General features: G+C 41.4%; 1 protein-coding gene across 6 annotated transcripts in view; it reads right to left on the minus strand.

Annotated features, from left to right (window-relative positions):
- ARHGEF9 (Cdc42 guanine nucleotide exchange factor 9) overlaps nucleotides 1-22,688 on the minus strand; it is a 262,804-nt gene that overhangs the window by 35,551 nt on the left and 204,565 nt on the right. For all 6 annotated transcript variants that reach the window (XM_087877453.1, XM_034435086.3, XM_034435090.3 and 3 more), the window contains one exon: nucleotides 16,171-16,300. In XM_087877453.1, coding sequence (XP_087733579.1) covers nucleotides 16,171-16,300 — 130 coding nt within the window. The remainder of the gene's footprint in view (nucleotides 1-16,170; nucleotides 16,301-22,688) is intronic.

A 22,688-nucleotide genomic window follows, 5' to 3' on the forward strand; every position in this document is an offset into this window, starting at 1 on the left:
TTATACAAAGTCAGCTTATTGCCCCCACAAACCGGGTCCTCATTTTACCCACCTTAGAAAGGATGGAAGGCTGAGTCAACCTTGAGCCTTGGCGAGATTCGAACCCTGCAGTAATTGCAGGCAGCTGGATGTTAAATGCTGCCTTAGTAGGAGGCATTAGCCTCCTATGCCACACAGGCTCCTTATGACTTATGACCTTTTTCACACTTACAACTGTTGCAGTGTCCTCATGGTCACATGATCAAAATTGAGATGCTTGGCAACTGGTTCATATTTATGATGGTTGCTGTGTACCGGGCCACGTAATCTCCTTTTGTGACTTTATGACAAGCAAAGTCAATTGGGAAGCCAGATTCACTTAACAACCGAGTTACTAATGGTAGTTAGTACCATTACTACTACTTCAGTGGTTCACTTAACAAATGTGATAAGAAAGGTCATAAAATGGAACAAAATTCACTTAACAAATGTCTTGCTTATCAACAGAAATGTTGGGTTCAATTGGGGTCATAAATCAAGGACTACCTGTAATGCACATCAAAACTTCCTCATTTGCCCTGGTACCATTCAGAAGACCTTGCATAGCATCTTGAGATCTTTGGAAAAAGATGCCGTCTGCATTTTCATATTGAAGTGAGAATGGGGGTGGATGTTAAAGATTGCAGCAGGCTCCGTTTCTATGGGAGATTCTTGATTCTGAACCTCTAAATAGTCTGTAATTTTTCTACAATCTTCCATCAATAAGCTACGTTTTCATTTTTCCATTTTCACTCTATGAAAAAGTTCCCTTGAAAAGTTCACAGCAGAATTTGGTTTAAGAATTTTAAGCTGTAATTTTTACAAAAAAACAACAACAACCCACTTCTAGTTTCAAAAGAGAGGCTCTTCCAGGGAGCAGGGGTCTAATGCATTCATGGGTCACTGAGGTTGTGTTGCTGTTGAAAATAAATGGAAAAAAGTGCTAAAAATTGAATATTGGCTGTGATGCTCTAGGAACAATAAGCAACAAAGAAAGCTTTAGGTTATAAAAATTCCCCTTAAATACATCTACTGGATTAAGAGCAATCAGCATTTGGTAAAAGCCATTGTAGTATAATGCATGTCATGAGAAATTATGTCACATTGTATTATTTCTGCAATGACACAATGCACATGATGTCACCTGCCTCCCACAGATGACCATAATTATAGACTTTATAAGAGGAATGTAACAACATATTCATACATACTGCACATGCATGCATGCATACATATACAGGTAGTCCTCGACTTATGACCACAGCTGAACCCAACATTTCTGTTGTGAGACATTTGTTAAGTGTGTTTTGTCCCATATTATGACATTTCTTGCTACGGTTGTTAAGTGAATCATTGCAGTTGACAAATTAGTAATCCAGTTGTTAAGTGAATCGGGCTATCCCATTGACTTTGTTTGTCAAAAAGTGGCAAAAGGTGACATGACCTTAGGACACAGCAACAGTCATAAATATGTACCAGTTGCCAAGCATCTGAATTTTGATCACATGATCATGGAGATGCTGAAAAGGTCATAACTGTGAAAATGTGAATGTCACATTTTTCAGTGCCGTTGTAAGTTTAAACAGTCACTAAATGAACTGTTGAAAGATGAGGACTATCTGTATACATACATACATACATACACTGTATATATATTATGTGTGTGTTTGTGTAGAGAGAAAAACAGAGACAGAGAGTACAGTGAACTATGTAACTTTTAAGGTATGCTGTCAAGCTTACACACACACAAACACTTCTAGTATTTGATTACAAATAAATACACTGCCAACTGATGTATAAAATCCCTTTTCACTACTATGGTGGTCCGTGTCTTTCTCCATGTCAAGATCTCTACCAGAAGTTTGTGGGTTCAGTGCAGGATCTTCGCTGTTCCTAGCACTGAACTCTTCTGGACAGAGAGTTCTGATGTTGTTCCTGGGATCTGTTGGAGCCCTTCTTCCAGCTTAGGAGCCACAGCCCCGAGTGCTCCACCTACTGCTTTGACCTTTACTTTCCATATCACCTCCAAGTTCTTCCTGCATGCCCTGGTACTTTTCCAGTTTCTCATACTTCTTCTTCCTGATGTTGCTGCCACTTGGCACTGCTATCACCACCGCTGACTTCGGGTCTTTGTCTACTACCATGATGTTCTTTGTGATTGACAGTACCTGCCTGTCCATTTAGATCTGGAAATCGTACAGGATCATAGCCCTCTTATTCTTCACCACCTTCTATGAGGTCTCCCATCCAGATCCAGAGAGAGTCTAGCCCATACATTGTGTAGATATTCCCATCCACAATACTAGCTACTAGATTGTGCTGTCCAATGTATGCCTGCATCTTACATCTGCCACTATGCGTTGGACTGTCTCTTTGCAAAGTATGCCCCTCAGGTCCCATCTAGTGCAGTAGATCCCTGTTTCAACACACAGTCACACACAGACACACATGCACACACACACACACAGTGTAAATAGGTACCATGTGTATGATACTCACAGAAACATTCCCCAAATGAAGCAGGTACAAGACACTGATGTCATTAGCATGCAAATAATGACATCTGCATTCACTGTAATGAATTTTTACACCAGACATTTCCTTTACCCAAAACATGCAGAATGATTGGATTGATGCCATTTACTAAACTAGGTTAAAATCAGTTTGTGTCACAGCGTTTGGGGCAGGGGGACTGTACTTATTGTTTTAAATTGTTTAAATCAAGCCACCATAATAAGCTATAATAATATTTATCTGTCTGGGGTATACCCTATTATATGAATATAGCAATTATGCATGCATAATCCCAATTTAGGATTTAGCAAGCCATAGGAACTCATCCATCAATGAAACCAAACCTGTTTATAGCAATAGCACTTAGATTTATATACCGCTTCATAGTGTTTTACAGCCCTCTCTAAGTTGTTTACAGAGACAGCATTTCCTAGGACCTCAGAAGGATGGAAGGCTAAGGTCAGAATTGAATTGCTGACAGTGGAATACAGAGTTAGCCTGCAATACTATATTCTAACACAGCACCACCATTGGACTCCTTTTATGGTCCAATTATGGTCATTGTCCAGATGTAACCTGACTACCACATTGTCTAACCTTGACCCTATTTATGACCCTGAGGACACTAGGGGGGAAAGTAACAGAGTTGCTATTAGTCAGACGGGCAGCATTTAAATTTAATAAAGAAAAATAAAATCACCTAGTGAACCGATGTCTAGTAAGGATCATTCAAGCCATGGACCTGACTCTAACATATTTATCAAATTTAGAAAGCATCTAAAGATCGTCTTCTACTTTATGAGTGGCCATAGACATAGTTAAATCTTCAGAGAGTGGAATAAGGGAGCCTTCATAAGGCAAATTATGTTGCTGACACAACTGTATCAAAATGATCTGTCCAAGGTGCTGAAAAGCTCTGTCATAACTCTGTAGTCTCTTATAATTGGATCTCACTTTGTCTTTTAGTTCCATCATATCCTTTCAGCTGACTTAATATAGGAACCAAATTCACACCAGAGGTGATTTATTTGACTTTCAAGACAGTTTTAATTCACAATTGTGTGAATTAAAGGCAGCTCTGCTGAGCCCCTAAAAGAAGGAGACAATCCGGTCGTCACTGCTTGTTTTTCAGTATCTTTTAAATAAGGACTCTTATGCAGTGTTTCAGAAGCTAGAGATAACCAGAGTTCATTTAAGGACAAACAGAAGGCAGAAGAACCTGGATTGTCCATTTATTTAAGAGACTTAGAGAACTGCTCATCTTATGTGCCATAACTCTGGGCAGCTCACAGCAGCAGTGATAAGAACATTAAAAAACAAAGCTAATACAAAACAACATTCCTAAATAAATAAAAACAAAAAACCAATTCTTAGGCTCTAAATTAACACTCCCCAATAGCTAAAAAAATATCACAGTCACTGAGCTCCAGCCTTACCTAATTCCAATGCCTATGGGTTGGACTGGCAGCCAGTACAATTCAACAGCAGCAAGCTGCTGCATTCTGGACCAATTGTAATTTCTGGATGGTCTTCAAGGCCAGCCCCAGGTAGAGCATATTTCAGTAATGCAACCAGGAAGTCATCAAGGCATGAGTGACAATGAACAAGGCCTCCTTATCCAGAAATGGGCACAACTGGTGCACAATCTGTGATCTGTGTAAAGGTCCACCTAGCTAGGATAGCTACCTGTTTCTTCAGCAAGAGTAGTGAATCCATGGGGACTCTAAATTGCATACCAGGTTCAGGGGAGCACTCTCCCATTGAGAGTCAGAGATGAATCTCTCAGGATCAAGGGAGACCAAAGACCCCAAGTCAATCCATCAAGCTAGCATTGAGTTGGAGACAGTTCCTCCCATCTTGATTCCCATATCTTCTAGACCAGCGGTTCCCAACTTTTCCACCTTGGCGACCCAGCGCGGTGCAAGGGGGGGGGCATGTGAGTAGTAGGCGCATGTGTGTGCACACAGCTCCATTGGAATTATCAGCGGGCACTTGTGGAGGTTGCCTGCGCTCATGTGCGAAGCTCCATTTGCTCGAATGGAGTTTTGCACGCACTTGCCCGCCACTTGTGCAATTGGAGCTTTGCACACATGCTTGCTCATGGCTCATGTGGCCAGTAGTAGGCCATGGCCTGGAGCTCCCTGCTCTAGATACTAATCAACATCTGAAGAGCAATGCCTGCCTGGCCAGGGGTGGAGATGTGCTAGTGCGCATCATACAGATGATAATAGTGCTGCATCCCATCCTGCCAAATGATCTCACCCAAAACTTTCAGGTAGATGTTAAAGAAGAGCAATGAGAGACCCAAATACTCAGGTACCACACAGAAGAAGGTCTAAGGCTGGACCTCTCATCTTCTCCCACACTAACGTTTCCTGGAATTAGCCATGAAAGAAGGAGAAAAAAACACTGCAAAACAGAGTCCTCTCCTCTCTGTTTCTGAAGCGGCTCCAGAAGAATCCATGGTCCTTGGAATCAAAAGCTGCCAAAAGATCCAGTCCATCCCCATCCAGAGTTCATCTCCAAGCACAACCAATTTAGAAGCAAGCTGCTAAAATACCCAGTACTTTCTCTCTTTGACCCAGATATCAGATGCTATGTGAAATCTCCTTATTTCCCTAGGGAAGCAGTCCTGGATTCTTTCAACGCCACCATAAAGGAAACCTGAGAATGCTACTGTGATGGTGACGCAGTTAAAGATTATTATTAGTGGTAGTGAATGGCAAAATCCCACTGACTCCACAGCAGTGAGGAATATGCAAATGTATACATCTAAGAATAACTTTCCCCAATGAGTGCCAAGTAGATGTGTGTGGCCCTCAGGGATAACTGCTAGAAAAAAACAAGAACACACAGAAGAAAATGATATAATATTGACTTTGGGCATTTCATTGTGACGGAGGAAGAAATTGACATGTCTGCAATGGTTGGTAAACAACACTCCAATGCTGTGGGGTCCTTGGTGCCTTCTGAGCTTGGTTGTTTTCTTGCAGACATTTCATTACCAAACTAGGTAACATCATCAGTGTTAGAAGGGAGTGGTGTTAGCTCTCATTTTATATACTAGTGGTTAGTCTTGTTAAAATAACAAGTTATTTCAGGGGCAATGAATCACCAGTAGCCCTTAAACAGATGCATCTAAATCTTGCACAGTTTCAGATGGATCATCTGTGTCTGAAGAGCAATGCTCATCCTCCTTGAAGCAATATCTTCCTTGGACATCAAAGGAGAGACTCAAAGGAGAAATCAAGTTCAAAGAGGCTCTAAAGATCAGCAACTTTGCTGAGGGCATCTGTCCAGCTTCAAGCCTCCTAGTGATCACAAACCATCCACTCAAGACAGACACCATAGTGGTGTTACTCTAATTTAATTATGGTACCCTGCTGATAATAAATTCTTATTTGCGCCCAATGAGACAGAAAGCCCAGATCACTGAACTGAATGGGAAACATCTGCTACTGATGTAATGTTGATGAATCCAAATGCTTCTGTAGTCCTGGGAGGGGGCCTCAATGCTAGATTGAGCCCTAACAACTACATCCTCTACGCAAAGCCTAAAGGTCCCTCCCCCACAACCTGAAGATAATGGATGTCTTCCAGTGGTGAAATCCAATTTTTTTTACTACCAGTTCTGGGGGCGTGGCTTGGTGGATGTGGTGTGGCTTGGTGGGCATGGCTTGGTTAGTGTGGCAGGGGAAGGATACTGCAAAATCTCCATTCCCACTCCACTCCAGGAGAAGGATACTGCAAAATCCCCATTCCCTCCCCACTTCTGGGGGAAGGATATTGCAAAATCTCCATTCCCATCCCACACCTGGGGGAAGGATATTGCAAAATCTCCATTCCACCCCACTCTGGGGCCAGCCAGGGGTGGTATTTGCTGGTTCTCCAAACTACTCAAAATTTCTACTACCTGTTCTCTGAACTGCTCAAAATTTCCACTACCAGTTGTCCAGAACCTGTCAGAACCTGCTGGATTTCACCCCTGATGTCTTCTCACTTGTTGCTCAGAAGATCAAAATTAAACTTTGCAGGCTTCTGTCTGGCTCAGCCTTTAGGCTAAACCTCCACCTTCTAAATGGGCCTCTTGAAAGTGACTCTCCAACCAAACTCACCTAGCTCGCTCCAGAATGAGTGCAAATGACTATGTAATCATTGACAGCAACAATGATTACTCAATGGAACAACTTGATTCCTGCAATTGTGGATACTCCCTCAGTGGTGGTTTTCAAGATTGTCCATGTCAGATGCAAAAGACCAGGCCCACATGTGAATTAAACTGGTTTATTGCTAAAAACCTACCCAGAGGAATAATCTTCTCATCCAGTAGTCAGCACCTGCTTGGAGCTAGATAAGGGGAGTAGAATTCAAGGGGTGGTGGTGGTTTAAGTCCACTTGTAACAATATAGGGATTCTAGGATAATCCAATTTTAACTCTGCCCCAGGCTCTTCCACTGCTTCCCTTATTGTCTGGGACAGTTTAAGGACTTCTGCCTTGGAGAGGAGATTGGAATAGAAGCCCTCCAAGGTCTTCTAATTATAATTATAATCTTATAATTCAATGACTATACAATCATCTCTAGGGGTCTTTCTCTTGATCATGAGCCCCTAATTTTTCTTCCAGGATGTAAGCAATGGAAATAAGTCTTCCTCACCTCTACAGCCTCAGATAATGATCCAGATGAGGGGAAAAAGGACTCCACAAGAGTGAATTCTCCAAATCAGTGTCATGGATTACCAAGTTTCTTGTGCAAAAAACACCTGCAAAGCTGTTGTTCCCCCTCCTCAGAGGGACCAGGTTGCTTGGAACCAGGAAGCCTTGCTTTGGGTTGTATTATTCTGCAAAGCAAATGTTTTCCATCACTGGAGCTCTTGTGAGCTAATGTATGGTTGATTACTTGATTAACGTTCCAGGTGACAGAAAGAGCAGAATGAAAAGAAGAGGGATGGAGCAACAACCCCTCTCTTTTTCATTCTGCTTCTGGCAGTAGGTTGGGGAGGGGTAGCAAGGCTGTTTTCCCCCTCCCCTCCTTTCCCCACCACCCCGGGGGTCCTATCTCATCACGCTGCTTGAGTGTTGAAAAACAGGATGTTGGCTGCGTGTATCACATTTTTATTCACGCTGACCTCTGGATTTAATGATGCGGCATTGCTCTCCCGTATGTTACATAATTAACAGCACAGAGGTTTTCATTAGAGGCGTCACAAATAACTAAAAGAAGTGGGAGACAGAAGCAATTTAAAGGGACAGCACCAATTACATTTCTGTACAGTTAGTCATTTTCCTAGAATCTGATAATATCGGGACATGCCAAAAAACCACTTAGAGAATGAGAATATAGAAGTGAATTAGGATGTAATACAGAGGGGTCATGTCATACTAATTAGATGTGCTAATCAGAAGAAAGGAACAATGGCCAGCGGAAAAATATCTCAGTGGCTTTCTTACCAAGAAGACTCAACAATGAAAATGAGCATAAGAAGTGGCTAGGAAAATAAGCTTGTAATGTATCTTTGTGTTTCTTTCAGACAAGCCAATTCATCAAGGGAAGCGTCAACATTGGCAACTTTAAGATATGTGGAGCTGGACTTCTAGAATGCTGGGAGGGGAGCACATAGAAGTTGCCAACAATGAGAAATGCTACTCTAGATGAGAAGACACACATCTGGATTAACAGAGGGATAGAATCAAGAGCAAGAATGAAATTTTAGTATCGCTTTATAATGCCTTGGTAAGACCACACTTATTTCTACTGCAGAAGTTGGCTAGGCTCAACTTCACTTCCACTCTGGCAATGGACCAACTTAGGGGGGAGCACCCCAAACCACTTGGGGCACACAGCACTGGGCATCATTGTTGCTTGCTGTTTTCCAGCCTTAGGACCAAGAGCCAAACATTCTGCTCTGCCCTATGGTGGAACTGACCCTCTGCATGCAGGTTATGTTTGTAGCTTTGGTATTATTTTAAATTTCTAGCTTGTGAGAACTGACACATTTTTGTGGATGGGAAGAACAAATAAATGAATGAATGAATGCATACATACAGTCTGTACATACACACATACTTATTCTGTTCTTTTTTCGTAGGTCTATATGTGCATTATTGTTTCAGCCAGGGTTTTTCCTACGTAAATCAAGATGTTTATATAGCCATAGTTCAGTGAAATCCCAATTCACTATTTTCTAGGCTTTATCAGATATTAACCAGCATTTTGTTGTCCGTTGTAAGACTTAAGGGAGACTAAAATAGATCTATTTCTGACTTATTTGTCTTCATCAGTTAGCCACACCCTCATCTTATGACTCCTCCCTGTAACGGTCAAATACTTATTCTGTTCTTTTTTTGAATTGGGATTTCACTGAACTATGGCTGTATAAACATCTTGATTTACGTAGGAAAAACCCTGGCTGAAACAATAATGCATACATACTTATGTATATACAGTACATACATGCATATATACATGGCACTGGTCTTGCTGATAATAGAATAACAGAGTACTGCTCTGTTATTCCACTGCCCTTGTTGGGAGAGTTCCAACCAAACCTACCAGCAACTTTTTTGTTTTGTTTGTTATGAACCTGAAGGTCTCTCTTTTAGGCCTCTTCTCCCTTTTGCCACCTCGGTCACTGTTAAAAACTCAAAAAGGCTAAGGGAAGATAAACTGGGTTCCCATTCCTGTTTTAGGAAATAGACCCTATCCGGATATCCCAGCAGAAAATTTAATTTTCAAATCCTCAGATTAATGGGACCGTCTTCAACTCCAAGGCCTCTCTTCATACTGGAGTTGACACAAAGAGGTTACATGTCTTGTTCTGACTTCAGATTTTGAACATATTCACAGCCAAAGAGATGTGAGTTTGGGTGGGCATAATAGGATTATGGTAACCCCAGAATTTGTCCAGATGTGGAGCGTCAGCAACACAATGGTCTGGAATGGAAGTCAGAGATAAAAATAGGGAAAACTGCCTTCTCAACAAGGGGGCAGGGGAGAGGGGAACGGCTTCAATTCCAGTTTTCTTTCAATTTGCTCTATGAAAAGTCTGCCTTTGCCCAGAAGGTTTAGGGTCATCCTGCTACCAAGCAAACAGGATACAGATGGACTATAAAAAGATAACTCTTAAGGAGATTATGGACATATATTTTATGTAGGAAGTTGTAATAGGACAGTAGATGCTTTCCTATGGAAACTCAACATGATAGAATGTAGTACGGAAGTGGATCCCCACCAGGGAGGGCGATTTATTCCAGAGGAGGAAGAGGCAACTCAGCCCAGAGATCACATGTGTGAGAGAAAGAGGGTGAAGACAGTCCCTCCCATTAGATCCCAGAGTATTTCTGGCAAGATTTGGTCTACAGGTGTGAAAACAATAAATAACCCATCTTGGAAAGATGGTTCCTGGTTTGGGACGTGACAGATGGCAACTGTGGAATTCTGGGAGTTGAAGCCCACACCTGGTGGCTGAGGGAGGTGAAGTCATAAGTGTTGTGATGGAATGTAGTGAGGAGGTGGATTCCCAGGAGGAAGGGGATTTATTCCAAAGGAATAAGAGGCAACTCAGTCCAGTGATCATATGTGAGAGAAAGAGGGTAAAGACAGTCCCTGCATAATAGCCCATACAGTATATTGCACTTGCAGATAGTGGACTCCACTGTCTGGCAAGATTTTGTCTGTGTCTGAAACAATAAAGAACTGAGCTTGGAAGAACTGCCATGTGCCATTCTTGGTTTGGGGCCCAACACACAATTCCCTAAAAAGGAGACAACTTCCCTGACTGGGTTGCCCCAATCCATTTCCAAGGCAGCTGCTGTCAGTTGATCCATCCCAACCGAAAATTACTTATTTCTACTAGCAACTGAACATTTCTTGGAAGCTACAACTGTACAGCCAACTATGCCCTAAAATTCCAGAGCCAAAATTATATTGAACTATTCCTGTTTCAATGGAGAATTCTGGTTAATCTCATCTCCACTCATTTCCATAATGCAGCTGCTTCTTTTTCTCCCAGAGGTGGCTTCGATTGGTAGCTTTGAATTGTTAAATAAGGCAGGAGAAAGGAGGGTGGGGACACCTCTGCATAGTTGGATGGGTGCCATAGCTCTAAAAACCAACCTCTCACAGTATTAATGATGACGGGACTAAAATAGTTATTGATCCAGCTCAAAGGTCAACTTGCAACTTTCCATCTTCTCATGAATACTAAGTATCTCGGTGCTATTCTTTTCTTAACCTAAGATGATATACAATTGAGAGGTTTTTCTATTGTATTATTAAAAAAAAAGACATTGAGACTCTGGAGAGAATGCAGAGAAGAGCAAGAAGGATGGTTAGGGGCCTGGAAGCTAAAACATATGAAGAACGGTTGCAGGAATTGGGTATGTTTAGTTTAGTGAAAAGAAGGACTAGGGGTGACATGATAGCAGTTTTCCAATATTTGAGGGGCTGCCACAAAGAAGAGGGGGACAACCTATTCTCCAAAGCACTCAGAAGGCAAGACAAGAAGCAATGGGTAGAAACTAATCAAGGAGAGAAGCAACCTAAAACTAAGGAGAAATTTCCTGACAGTGAGAACAATTAATCAGTGGAACAGCTTGTCTCCAGAAGTTGTGGGTGCTTCCCTCCATCACTTGGAGGCTTTTAAAAAGAGACTGGACAACCATTTATCTAAAACCATTTGTCTGTGCAGGGGGTTGGACTGGAGAGCCTGCAAGACCCCTTCCAACTATTATTCTCTGTTCTATTTTAGGTTAGCCTATTTTCCAAAGCACCAGAAGGCAAGATAAGAAGCAATGGATGGAAACTAATCAAGGAGAGAAGCAACCTAGAACTAAGGAGAATTTTCCTGACAGCGAGAACAATTAATCAGTAGAACAGCTTGCCTCCAAGGTAAGACCTCCATGGTCCTTCCAACTCTGTTGATTTGTTCTGTTTTGTTCTTAAGTAGTATCTTACATTAGTTCCCTGCAAACAGCAGAAGGAAGCTAACGTATGCCTGACTAACTTGTTTCTAGTGCTGCTCCTTTAAAGAAGTAATAATCCATAATTAATTTAATATAACTAGTCCTGTCCTTCTCCATTTGTTCTCAAGTTATATATCCATATATCATGCTCTGGTGAATATTAAAGAATTAACAAGTCTCAACAACCAAGACATTTAGCTAATCTCCATTAAGAAAAGAATTCCTTATTTGCATTAAAACATGCAAAGGAGTAAGGAAAGAACAGAAAGAAAAGATAATTAATCATGTGTGCCCCACCTAAACTCCCCCTCCCACCAATTTCAGTTCCTCCCACCAATCCCCATCAATCACATCTCTTAATTTAATTAGGTGGCCATGCACAACTAACAAATATCCAAATAAAATATTTATTTCACATTAGTTTTAATTCTGTGTAGAACTTGAACAACAAAGCCACTACTCTTTTGAAATAAGGAATATCTGAAAGAAAATATTAGGGAATAAGGTTTCACCTTAAAAAAAACTATTTCAAGAATGCATACATTGGAAAAGATGTTTAGGATAAGAATATTCTACAATTTGCGAGAGAAGTTGTATTATCTTAGGTTCCTGGCTGATTGAACCCTGATAAACATGTGATATTATTTACATATTAGAAGTGCAACAAGAAATAAAACAAGGGCCATTTCATCTCTCTGGAAATGAGACAGCTAATTTTGCCTGACTATAGCATAGCTCTGATATATTCATTAAACCATTTACTACACTAGACTTAAGTAAAAATGTGTTGGGGATTGGATTGTGAGAATAAGATGTGATTTAACTCAGCAATTCTTTAATAAGGGTTTTCCCTCTTTGATTTGTGGATTTGTGTTTAAATCACAAAAAGACAGACAGTCCAGTCTGGACTAAAATAAGATAAGATAGATAAGATAACGCTTATTGTAATTTTTTCTGTGTACACATAAAGCATATATTAAAAATGAAATTCTGATGCCTATTCTCAATACACACCTACACATATAGATATGCTGTGTATATTAATACACACACACACATATATATTAATCATAGTCCATTTTGAATACATAGCAGAAAAAAGAGACGAGAGTTAACAGGGTTGATACTCTATGGTACAAAGCTATTCCAGACTCCTGTAGTTGCTCTGCTTTGGATACTCTGAAGCCCCTTCCCAGAAGGTAACGAAGGAAACCAATCACGGCTTAGGACAGGGGTATCTACGAGACTGCCTTCTGCCACCAGTAGCCTCTCACCGACCAGTACGCTCCCATAGAGAGGGGCTCCTCAGGATGCCGTCGGCCAAACAGTGTTGACTGGTGGCCCCCAGGGGGAGAGCCTTCTCTGTGGGGGCACCCACCATCTGGAACGAGCTCCCCCCGGAGATACGGAGGATCCCGGACCTGCGCGCTTTCTGCCGTACCATCAAAACATTTCTTTTCCAGCAGGCCGGCCTGGCCTAACCTCTCTAAACTGTTTTTAAAATTTTAAAAATTTTAAATTTTAAATTTGTCTTATGAATTTGGGGTGTTTTAAATTTTGTTTTCCAGGCTAATTATTTAATTGTATTTTAATGGTTTTTTAACATTTGTATTATATGTATTTTATTTGGCTGTTCACCGCCCTGAGTCCTTCGGGAGTAGGGCGGTATACAAATTCAATAAATAATAATAATAATAATAATAATAATAATAATAATAATAATAATAATAATGAAGATGTGTAGCATCCCAGACGGGGTCTATGACAATTTGCCAAGGCCAACCTGCCATGGACAAATCACCGCAGTCAACTTGCTGTGAACAACTCGCCATAATGGTTAACTCACTGCGGGACAAGAGTTACACTAATATCGAAGAAATAGTGGAATAGAATAATTAAAGAAAGGATGCTGAAGGAGGGACAAAATGAAAAGTGAATGACAAAAATTAAAACATATAAAATATATTGGGTTGTATTGCAGCAAGTTGGCCATGGCGATTTGTCCCGTTCTGCCCCATTCAACCCTGCGGACTCTGGTCAAACGGGGTTATATGCCACGTCCTGGATAGAAGGAAGTGAACTTCCAATAATCTTTGGAATAAATACTTCGTGTACGGCTCACAAGAGACAAGTATATTTCAAACACTAGAAACGTGCCTGCAAATGTTTCAGCTAATGACTTGGCTAAAACAGAATCACATTAGGAGATTTTTTTTTTTTTAATATAGAGAAATTGCCCAAATTAGGTGTATCCAGAGGAGAGCGTGGAGATTACATCTCAGCATTTTAGTAGACCATGATAAGATTTGTGTCCTAACTTATAAATGGCTAATTGTCTTTACTGCAACAAGAGAACAGTAATATAGAAATCAAGTTAATTAATCACTATGAAGATCAATACATCAGTGGTTCAAGTCACGTGTCCACAAATGTAGCTTCCGTTAAGCACAGTTTAGGTTACATTAAATGCTATCAGCAGAGAGACACAAACCCCACGAAAGACGAATGGACAGAAAAAGGAGCAGAAAGAGCAAAATTAACTGCTTTAAGTAGCGAAAAGAAACGATCCAGTTTTGTCTCTACTTGGAAGCCCTTTCTGGATATTGTGCTTAAGATAGAAAAAAAAATGAAATATTGACTTTGGTTTTGCTGATTAAACTAGCTTGTTAAAAAAAATAGCTAGTAGTTATTAAGTTAAGTAAAAAAATTATTTTTATTTTACTGCACTGAAACATATTGGAAGTCAATGCTTTTTTGTCTCCTCTCTTACCCATTTTTTCCTTTTTTCCTTTTTTTCCCCTCTTCTCTTTTTCCACTTTCTCACTATTTTTATTTTCATTTTACATTAATATTAATATTAATATTATTATTATTATTATTATTATTATTATTAATAATAATAATAATAATAATAATAATAATAATAATAATAATAGTATGGTTCATTGACATTGCAATACCTGGTGATGCATGAATTGAAGATAAGCAGCAAGAAAAAATCACCAAGTACCGGGACTTACAAATTGAAGTTGAGCGACTGTGGAAAAAGAAATTGTGTGTTGTCCCGATTGTAATTGGAGCCCTCGGAGCAATACCCAAAGGGCTACCCCGCTATTTAGAAATTCTAAAATTGCCGGACTTGAACATTTTGACTCTACAAAAAAACCACCTTACTCAGAACAGCTTACATCCTCCGACGATACCTTAACAGTTCCTAGGTCCTTGGTTAGGACTCGAGCTGCTGAGCTATTAACCAGCCTCAAAGGCTGTGAATCTCACTAAAGATTAACCAATAATAATAATAGTAGTAGTAGTAGTCCCAATAGTCATAGATGCCAGGTGCAATCTCAAAATATCTGCAACATCATTTGAATACCATCGGTATTGACAAAATCGCCAGCCAACAATTGCAAAAGGCAGCTTGAGTCAGAACAGCTTACATCCTGTGATGATGAGACCTTTGACATCATGAAACAAGAACATCTGCCTATCCTAAGTCCTTGGGAAGGACTCGATAGGTAGACCAAAAATGCCAAATCCAGTCTAAACATCTGGCTGATTGTGCAGTGTACAGGTAGACCTCGACCTATGACCACAATTGGGCCCAAAATTTCTGTTGCTAAATGAGACTTTTGTTGTGAGTTTTGCCTCATTTTATGACCTTTCATGCCACGGTTGTTAAATGAATCATTGCAGTAACATGTTTGTTAAGTGTATCTGGCTTCCCCATTGACTTTGCTTGTCAGAAAATCACAAAAGGGGATCACGTGACCCCAGGACACTGCAACCACATCATAAATGTGAGTCAGTTGCCAAGCATCTGAATTTTGATCACGTGACTCTGGGGATGCTGCAACGGACGTAAGTGTGAAAAATGGTTATAAGTCCTTTTTTCAGTGATGTAACTTTGACTGGTCACTAAATGAACTGTTGTAATTCGAGAACTACCTATAATAATAATAAAAAAAAACCATGGTACACAAGCCACAAAGACAGGCTTCTGAAAAGATGCTCTCAACCAAAACCAAATAAAAATCAAATAAATCACTGAAGTCCAATTCTTAGCCTCTCCCCTGAGAAAGAGTTATTAATAGTGTTATGACTAAGACAGCTGACCAGATACAGCTTCTCAGTTCATCTGTCTTCGTGGGAGTGTTGTAGGAATAAAACGAGGAGGAGATCTCTCCTGTACAGCATTTAATTCCCGGGAAAAGAGAGGCTCTAAATGCAACGACAATTTAGATAATTACGTGTGAAAGTTCAAGGAAGGAAATAGGAAAAGAACCCTAAGTGTTTTAACTGTAGTAGCTGTAACTAACCAAAGATGAGGCTCATCCAACATCAGCGCATCGCAGGAGTTTCACACGCATCTGCCCAAGTTAACTTAATCACAGTGGACTCAACGGGGAAGGGAGGCCTTGAGCTAAAGAAACCCCTGAGTTTCCTAATGAGCAATGGCCCTCCCTAAAAATGTCTACAATGCAGATATCAAAGCAACATGACTTGGAGAGGGTGGGAAAGCCATTCCCTAATGAAAATGCAGGGCATAAATTACCTATGCAAATGACTACATAAATCCCCAGAGGTCAGCTGTCAGGAAAGGAAAACCTGATCTGCTCTGAAGTCTTGCACTGAGCCACAGGCAGAAGCGAAATATTGGAAGGAGGGCCGCCTACCTCCCAATCGAGGACGGATGCCTGCCACTGAGCGATCTTGTCTATGTTCTCCAGTCTCCTCTTCCGCTCGTTGATCTGCTGGGTCACGTTTCTCATGACAGCAAGCGCAGCGGCCACGTACCGGTAATCACTGGGAAGAAAAAAAAAGGGGGGGGGGGGAAGAGCCTGTAAAAATCACAGAAGCAATGGAACAATGGAAACATGACGAAATGCACGTGGAAAATTGGAACAAACCATCTAAGTCTAAGGGAGCCATACTGGTAGGCAGTGGTTTTTTGGTGTCCCCCAAAGACGTTTAGCTACCTAGGCCTTCAAGGCTTCAACTACAAAATTAAACCTGATACATCAAGAATGATTAGGGGACCGGAGGCTAAAATGTATGAAGAATGGTTACAGGAATTGGGTATGTCTAGTCTAATGAAAAGAAGAACTAGGGCTGACATGATAGCACTGTTGTAATATTTGAGGGGCTCCTACAAAGACAAGGGGATCAAACTATTTTCCAAAGCACTAAAAGGCAAGACAAGAAACAAGGATGAAAACTAACCAAGGAGGGAAGCAACCTAGAACTAAAGAGAAATATCTTAATGGTGGCAGCAATCAACCAATGGGACAGCTTGACTTTGGAAGATGTGGGTGCTCCATCACTAAAGGCTAAGCTAGCAATTTAGCCAGACAGATCCCAAACTCAATTCAGATGGGCTACAACAAGCTCTTTTATAGTTGGAGTATTATGTTATTCTCATTGAGAATTGAGGCAATGAGCACCAATAGCCAGAGAAATGATTGAGGTCCCTTGTCAGTCAATAGGAGTGCTGATTTATCACCAGGTTATCAGATACTTAGGAGCCACAAAGAAACAATAACTAAGGACTTAATAGCGGGCCATCAACACCCTAATTAACAACTAAAAGCCACCCACAACTAGGCCCATGTAAATACAAAGTGTAGAACAGCCCAGTGCACACATTCTGGAGAGAAAGAACTTCCCTGAGGATGGGTTCTAGCACGAGTCCAAAAGTTTAGAAGAATAATCTTTTGGTCCTGGTGACGAATTCAGATTGGATCCAACACAAAAAATCGCTTTCATAAGGGAAGGTGTATTTTAAGAAAGTGCAAAGAAGTTAACATAACATATATTAACCTACTTTCTTTCGACTGGATCCCACAACAGATGTTTGTTCTCATAGCAGAATCTCATGCAGGTAATTAAATGCTATAACGTGTCTATGAATACTTATTCAATGGCCTGGGTGTCTGTGTGTGGGCACAAGTGTGAGTGCAAGTCCTGCCAGGAACAGCAAGGATCAATCTTTTGCAAAATAAAAATAAATTTTTTTTTGGAGTCAATGGTATTGATTTCTACCTTGTGCTATATTTTCCATTTCAAGACCATACCATTGATTTCAGAGAGGGAGGGAGGGAGGGAGAGGGGGAGAGGGAGAGAGAGGGGGGGAGAGAGAAAGAAACTACCTAGTTGCCTCCTTGGTGTCATCCTAATTTATTATTAATAAATTAGGATGTAATATTGGCTTTTCACTAATGAGGAAAAAGAAAACAGTAGGTTGTTGAAACATGATTGATTTTTTTTTAAAATCAACATTGCAGTTGGTCTACCTACTCCATTTCAGGAAACTAGGTTAAAAGTCCTTGAGATGTACCCACAACTATATACTTTAATATGAGGGCCTTCAGATGTGCATTAATCTTCCCTCTTTAGCTACATTGACTAGAATAGAATCATAGAATCATGTGGATGGAACGGACCTTGGAGGTCTTCTAGAGCAACACATTGCCCAAGGTAAGGAGTCCAGGACAAATGGGTGTCCAATCATTTCTTGAAAGCTTCCAGTGATAGAGCACCTACAACTCTGGGAAGCAAGCTGTTCCACTGATTAATTGTTCTCACTGTCAGAAAATTCCTCCTCGTTTCTAGGTTGAATCTTCCTCTGATGAGCTTCCACCCATTGCTACTTGTCCTGTCCTCACATGCTCTGGAGAATAGGCCAACCCCTTCTTGTTTGTGATAGGCCCTCAAGTACTGGAAGCCTGCTATCAGGTCTCCCCTAATCCTTCTCTTTGGTAGGCTAAGCATGCCTACTTCCTTCACCGATCATTGTATGATTTAGTCTCAAGGTATGATGAGAGTTGAAACCCACAAATCTGGAGACTAATTGGAAAGGCTGATCAGGTTTCTTTGGGAGAAGACCACAGTCTAGGAGCACTGATCTTTGGAGAACATCTTCAGTCATGCATCCCCTCACATATGAGTTCAATAGAGCAGCCTGGTTTAAATTACACCAGACTTCTTTACTGACCTCAGATAGCAGGTCTAGCTTTATGTTGTGAAATCCATGCGCCAATTAGTCATGGATCAACTTGTATACACATTTGGAATTTTCAAAATAGATTCCAGGGATCTACAAAACACAAGTATGACGCACAACCTTATTTTTTATATACATTGCTCATTATTATGTGAAACTGTCTTGGGTTTTCCAAGCTCTCAGAAATAATCAAGCTGGTGGAGACTTTTGAGACTTAAAGTCCATAAATGCAGACAATGACATTCTGGGGGAGGTCGGTCTAGCCAGAAACAAGAACCAAGATTCTCTGCCATCTTGATGGTTCAGAGCAGAGTTCCCCAACCTTTCTGGGTTGGTGGCCCATAATGGGGGGAGGGGGGAAAGAGGGGATGGTTTTGTGGGAGGGGAAGGCACATGCATGGGTGCACCCATGCAAACACCCTTGCTCGCGTGAGTGGAGTCGCAAGTGCCCATGACAATGCTTGCACAAGTGGGACAGCAAGTGCCCACAACTCTTGTGTGAGTAGAGTTGCATGTGCGCACGCACGTGCACTGGCCAGCTACTCACATGGCGCAATGGCCAATAAGCCATGGCCCAGTCATGGCCCATGGCCCACAGGTTGGGGAACTCTGGTTCAGAGTATAGAATGGTCTTTTCAGGTTCAAAACCATGGAGAGTTCCTTGGCACCCTCCTGTTCCTGGCCAAGAGTGTCCATAGAGAGGTCTCAATCTATCCCCCGCAAAGCAGAATGTGAATAACGATTTAGTGGGGATAGAAGCATAAACATCTGGCTCTCTAAATGTCAACCCAGTTGGCCTGCTAAAGAATTCTCTCTTCATTGCTGAATAGGCCCAGACTTTTGATCCCAGGGAAAAATTTTCAGGGGTTTAAATGAAGTGAAAAAGTCAGTAGAAAGCCACTACTGTATAGTAGTGTTTCTGTTGGCTGAGGAATTCTGGGAGTTGAAATCCACACATTTTAAAGTTGTCAATGTTTGGAAAACATTGCCCTACACCAACATTCTGCTGAATTCTGTTTTTCTCTCTTCTCTGCAATGGCCAGTTTTTTTCACCTTCCTCTCATGGCCCCCGAGAAGTGATTTCAAATACATTCTGGTGGTATTTTCGAGCTTCCATTACTGCACTCCTGGAGGTGAATTATTTTCTATGGCTCATTCTTCCTTCTCAACTGCCCATGTTTCTCAGTCTAAAAAAGGTTTATGAAATTATTTTCATCCTGACATTTTCCCTTGGGGTTCAAAAGGAAGCAAGGAAGCCAAGGTGAATGCAAACTGATGGACAATGATTGCACAATGGAGAAGTCATTCACATACTGTATGCATCAATGTAATCTGCCTGTCAAGAGACAAGACTTAACTACTCCACCCAAGAACCTATCGCCAGGGCTACTCTGAAAGCAAATTCATCAGACCCAAAATGAAAACTAACATAACATAGAATAACATGGAATAGCAGAGTTGGAAGGGACCTTGGAGGTCATCTAGTCCAACCCCCTGCTCAGGCAGGAAATTCTATACCAATTCAGACAAATGGCTGTCCAGTATCCTCTTGATGGGGCACCCACAACTCCTGAAAGCAAGGCATTCCACTGGTTGATTGTTCTCACAGTTAGGAAATTCTCTTTAATAACTAGTAAATAACTTAGCAACTAGGAAGAGATGTGGGAGTTTCCAAGCAGTTTCCAAACACTGCCTCTCTGAGATGGGTTGGTTATTGAGCCATTACTCCTCTCACAACTTTGACAAACACTTCAGCATTTCCGACAGAATCCCAATGGGGGAACCTGGGCAGAGAGTGCCTGTTACATTTCCACATTCAAAGAGCTGCTCATTTTAGCATGAGGTTGGTTGTGGGCCTCCCACAAACACCTGGTGCGTTCCCACTCAGCATTATGTCAGAAAAATGCCACATCAGCTCCTGCCAAGAAACTCCTTTGTTATTTCTGGCTGCATTGCAACCACCCAAAGTGCTGTTGCACACAGAAGAGTGTGCTCCCTGAGTAGAAGGAGCAAGGGAAGGAAAGGCGCAAGATTTATACAATCTGAACAGAACCCACTGTTCTTTCTTGTTCTCCCCCCCCCCTCCACTTTGGTCTTTTCTTTCTGCTTTGTTTTCTTTCTTCTATATTAGTGGGTGTTAATTTTTAATGTTCTCTTTAAAACTTTAAATAAAATTTATATCCCAAAGGTTCTTTTCTGAAAACCAACTGGACTTTCTGGTTGTTGTTTTTGTTGTTTTTTGAAAACATTTCGCTTCTCATCCAAGTAGCTTCTTCGTTTCTTTAGAAGCGTTTTTAGAGAAAAAAACCAAGGAAGTCCAGCTGCCTTTGGAAAAAGCTCCTTTGGGACAACCATGACCTGGATCATTGAGAAACTCCATAGACAAATAAAATCTATGGTTTTTTAAAAATGGAACAAGGAAGGAAGAAGGATGATAGGGCAAATGCAGATTACCAAACACACAGAGACTGAAAGATAAGATGCAGCAGAGATCATAACCAGCAGAAGTCGGTGTCTTGCTTCATACAGCTTAAGTGAGAACCAGGGTTTACAAATCACAGTTTCTATCATCATATAACATAGAAAGCCACCCTACTTCCCCAAATCAAACCATCAAGCTGAGCCAAAATGATGGAATGGTTAAGGTTAGGAACATGAGTGGGAGATCTGAGTCGAAATCCATTCTCAGCTATAGTGGGATTACTATTGCTGGATTACTTGGGGCCAGTCAAGTTATTTTTGGGGGAATAAAATGAATGCAGATCCTATAGAAGCTGACTAAGCTGAGCCTGAGCGAGGGGTCAAAGCATCATCAGTCATGAGTCCCTGAGCACCCACAAGAGATCTAAGTCCAGCCCATCATGAATTCCTTTCTATTCTTCATTCCTGCTAATTTCCCTTGGAAGTTAGTAGTTCAGATTCTTGTACAGCAGAATTGTCTAACCTTTCCGGCTTTGTCAACGGGCTAGGGTTGGGGGGGGGGCGAGAGGGGGTGGTTCTGCGTGAGTGGCTGGCAAAAGTGCACATGCTTCCATTTCCACAAATGGCAGGCATGCACACAGGCGGCTCGTGCAAATGGAGCACGCGTGCATGTACTTTCCTGTTGCTCACGCGAGTGATGATGTGCACACCCATCTGATGCTTCCATGACCTGGTTGTGAACAGTTCACAGCCCAGTAGTGGGCCAGGGCCCGGAGGTTGGGGACCCCTGCTATAGAGAGCTTAAGCTTACAACAAACCATTATACCCATTTGAATTGCCTGGGTATTCTGATTTCCCTGGTGCAGACAGATCCCTACATAAACTGTTTTGAGTTCTTGAGGAAAAGGTGGCTTGTAAACCTAATAAACCGATCCATAAGATGGCTTAACAGAAGGGCTGATATCATGAAGCATCATCGGGCAAATGGTTAGGCTACCCAACAGATCAGTCCATATACAGTTGGTCCTCAACATATGATCACATCCGGGATCAGAATTTCTGCTGCTGAACAAAGTGGTTGTTAGGGGCACTGCAGCCGGTGTTACCACATTTTTGCCACAATTGTTAAGCAAATCACTACAGTTAAGTCAATCACTCAGTAATTAAATGAATGCTGCTGCCTCCACTGACTTTTGCATCTCGGGAGCCATCTGGGACGGGTTACAAATAGTGATGCCATCATCCTGGGACACTGCAACCATTACAAAATGCTTTGCCAAGAGCCTGCATTTTGATCACGCAACTGTGAGAATGCTGCGAAGATCTTAAGTGTGAGGACCAGTTGTAAGTCACTTTTTTTCAGAGCCACTGTAACTGAATGGTCTTTCAAGAAATGGCTGCAAGTCAAGGACTACCTGTAATTACTGACCGCCATCTTATGTCACTAAACAAATACCATGCACCCAACCCAAAAGTCAGTGCTCCCCCCACTGCCTTGCTTCCTGGAGGTGCTGGGAAATGTTGTTCAGGGCCGCTCCTCTAGAAACATGAAATATAAATAAATAAACTAATATCGGGAATGCCAGAGGCATGTATCTTGCTCTAGGTAAGATGGTTTCCCTAAACCTATAGGTCACTGGAGGAAGTCAGGTTATCCCCCAGAACTCAGAAGCCAGTGTGGACAAATTAGAACATAAAACATAACACAATAGAGTTGGAAGGGACCTTGGAGGTTTTCTAGTCCAACCTCTCGCTTGAGCAGGAGACTCT

The sequence above is a fragment of the Pantherophis guttatus genome, chromosome 12, assembly GCF_059756535.1.
Source record: "Pantherophis guttatus breed Tessera chromosome 12, ASM5975653v1, whole genome shotgun sequence".
Lineage (NCBI taxonomy): Eukaryota > Metazoa > Chordata > Lepidosauria > Squamata > Colubridae > Pantherophis > Pantherophis guttatus.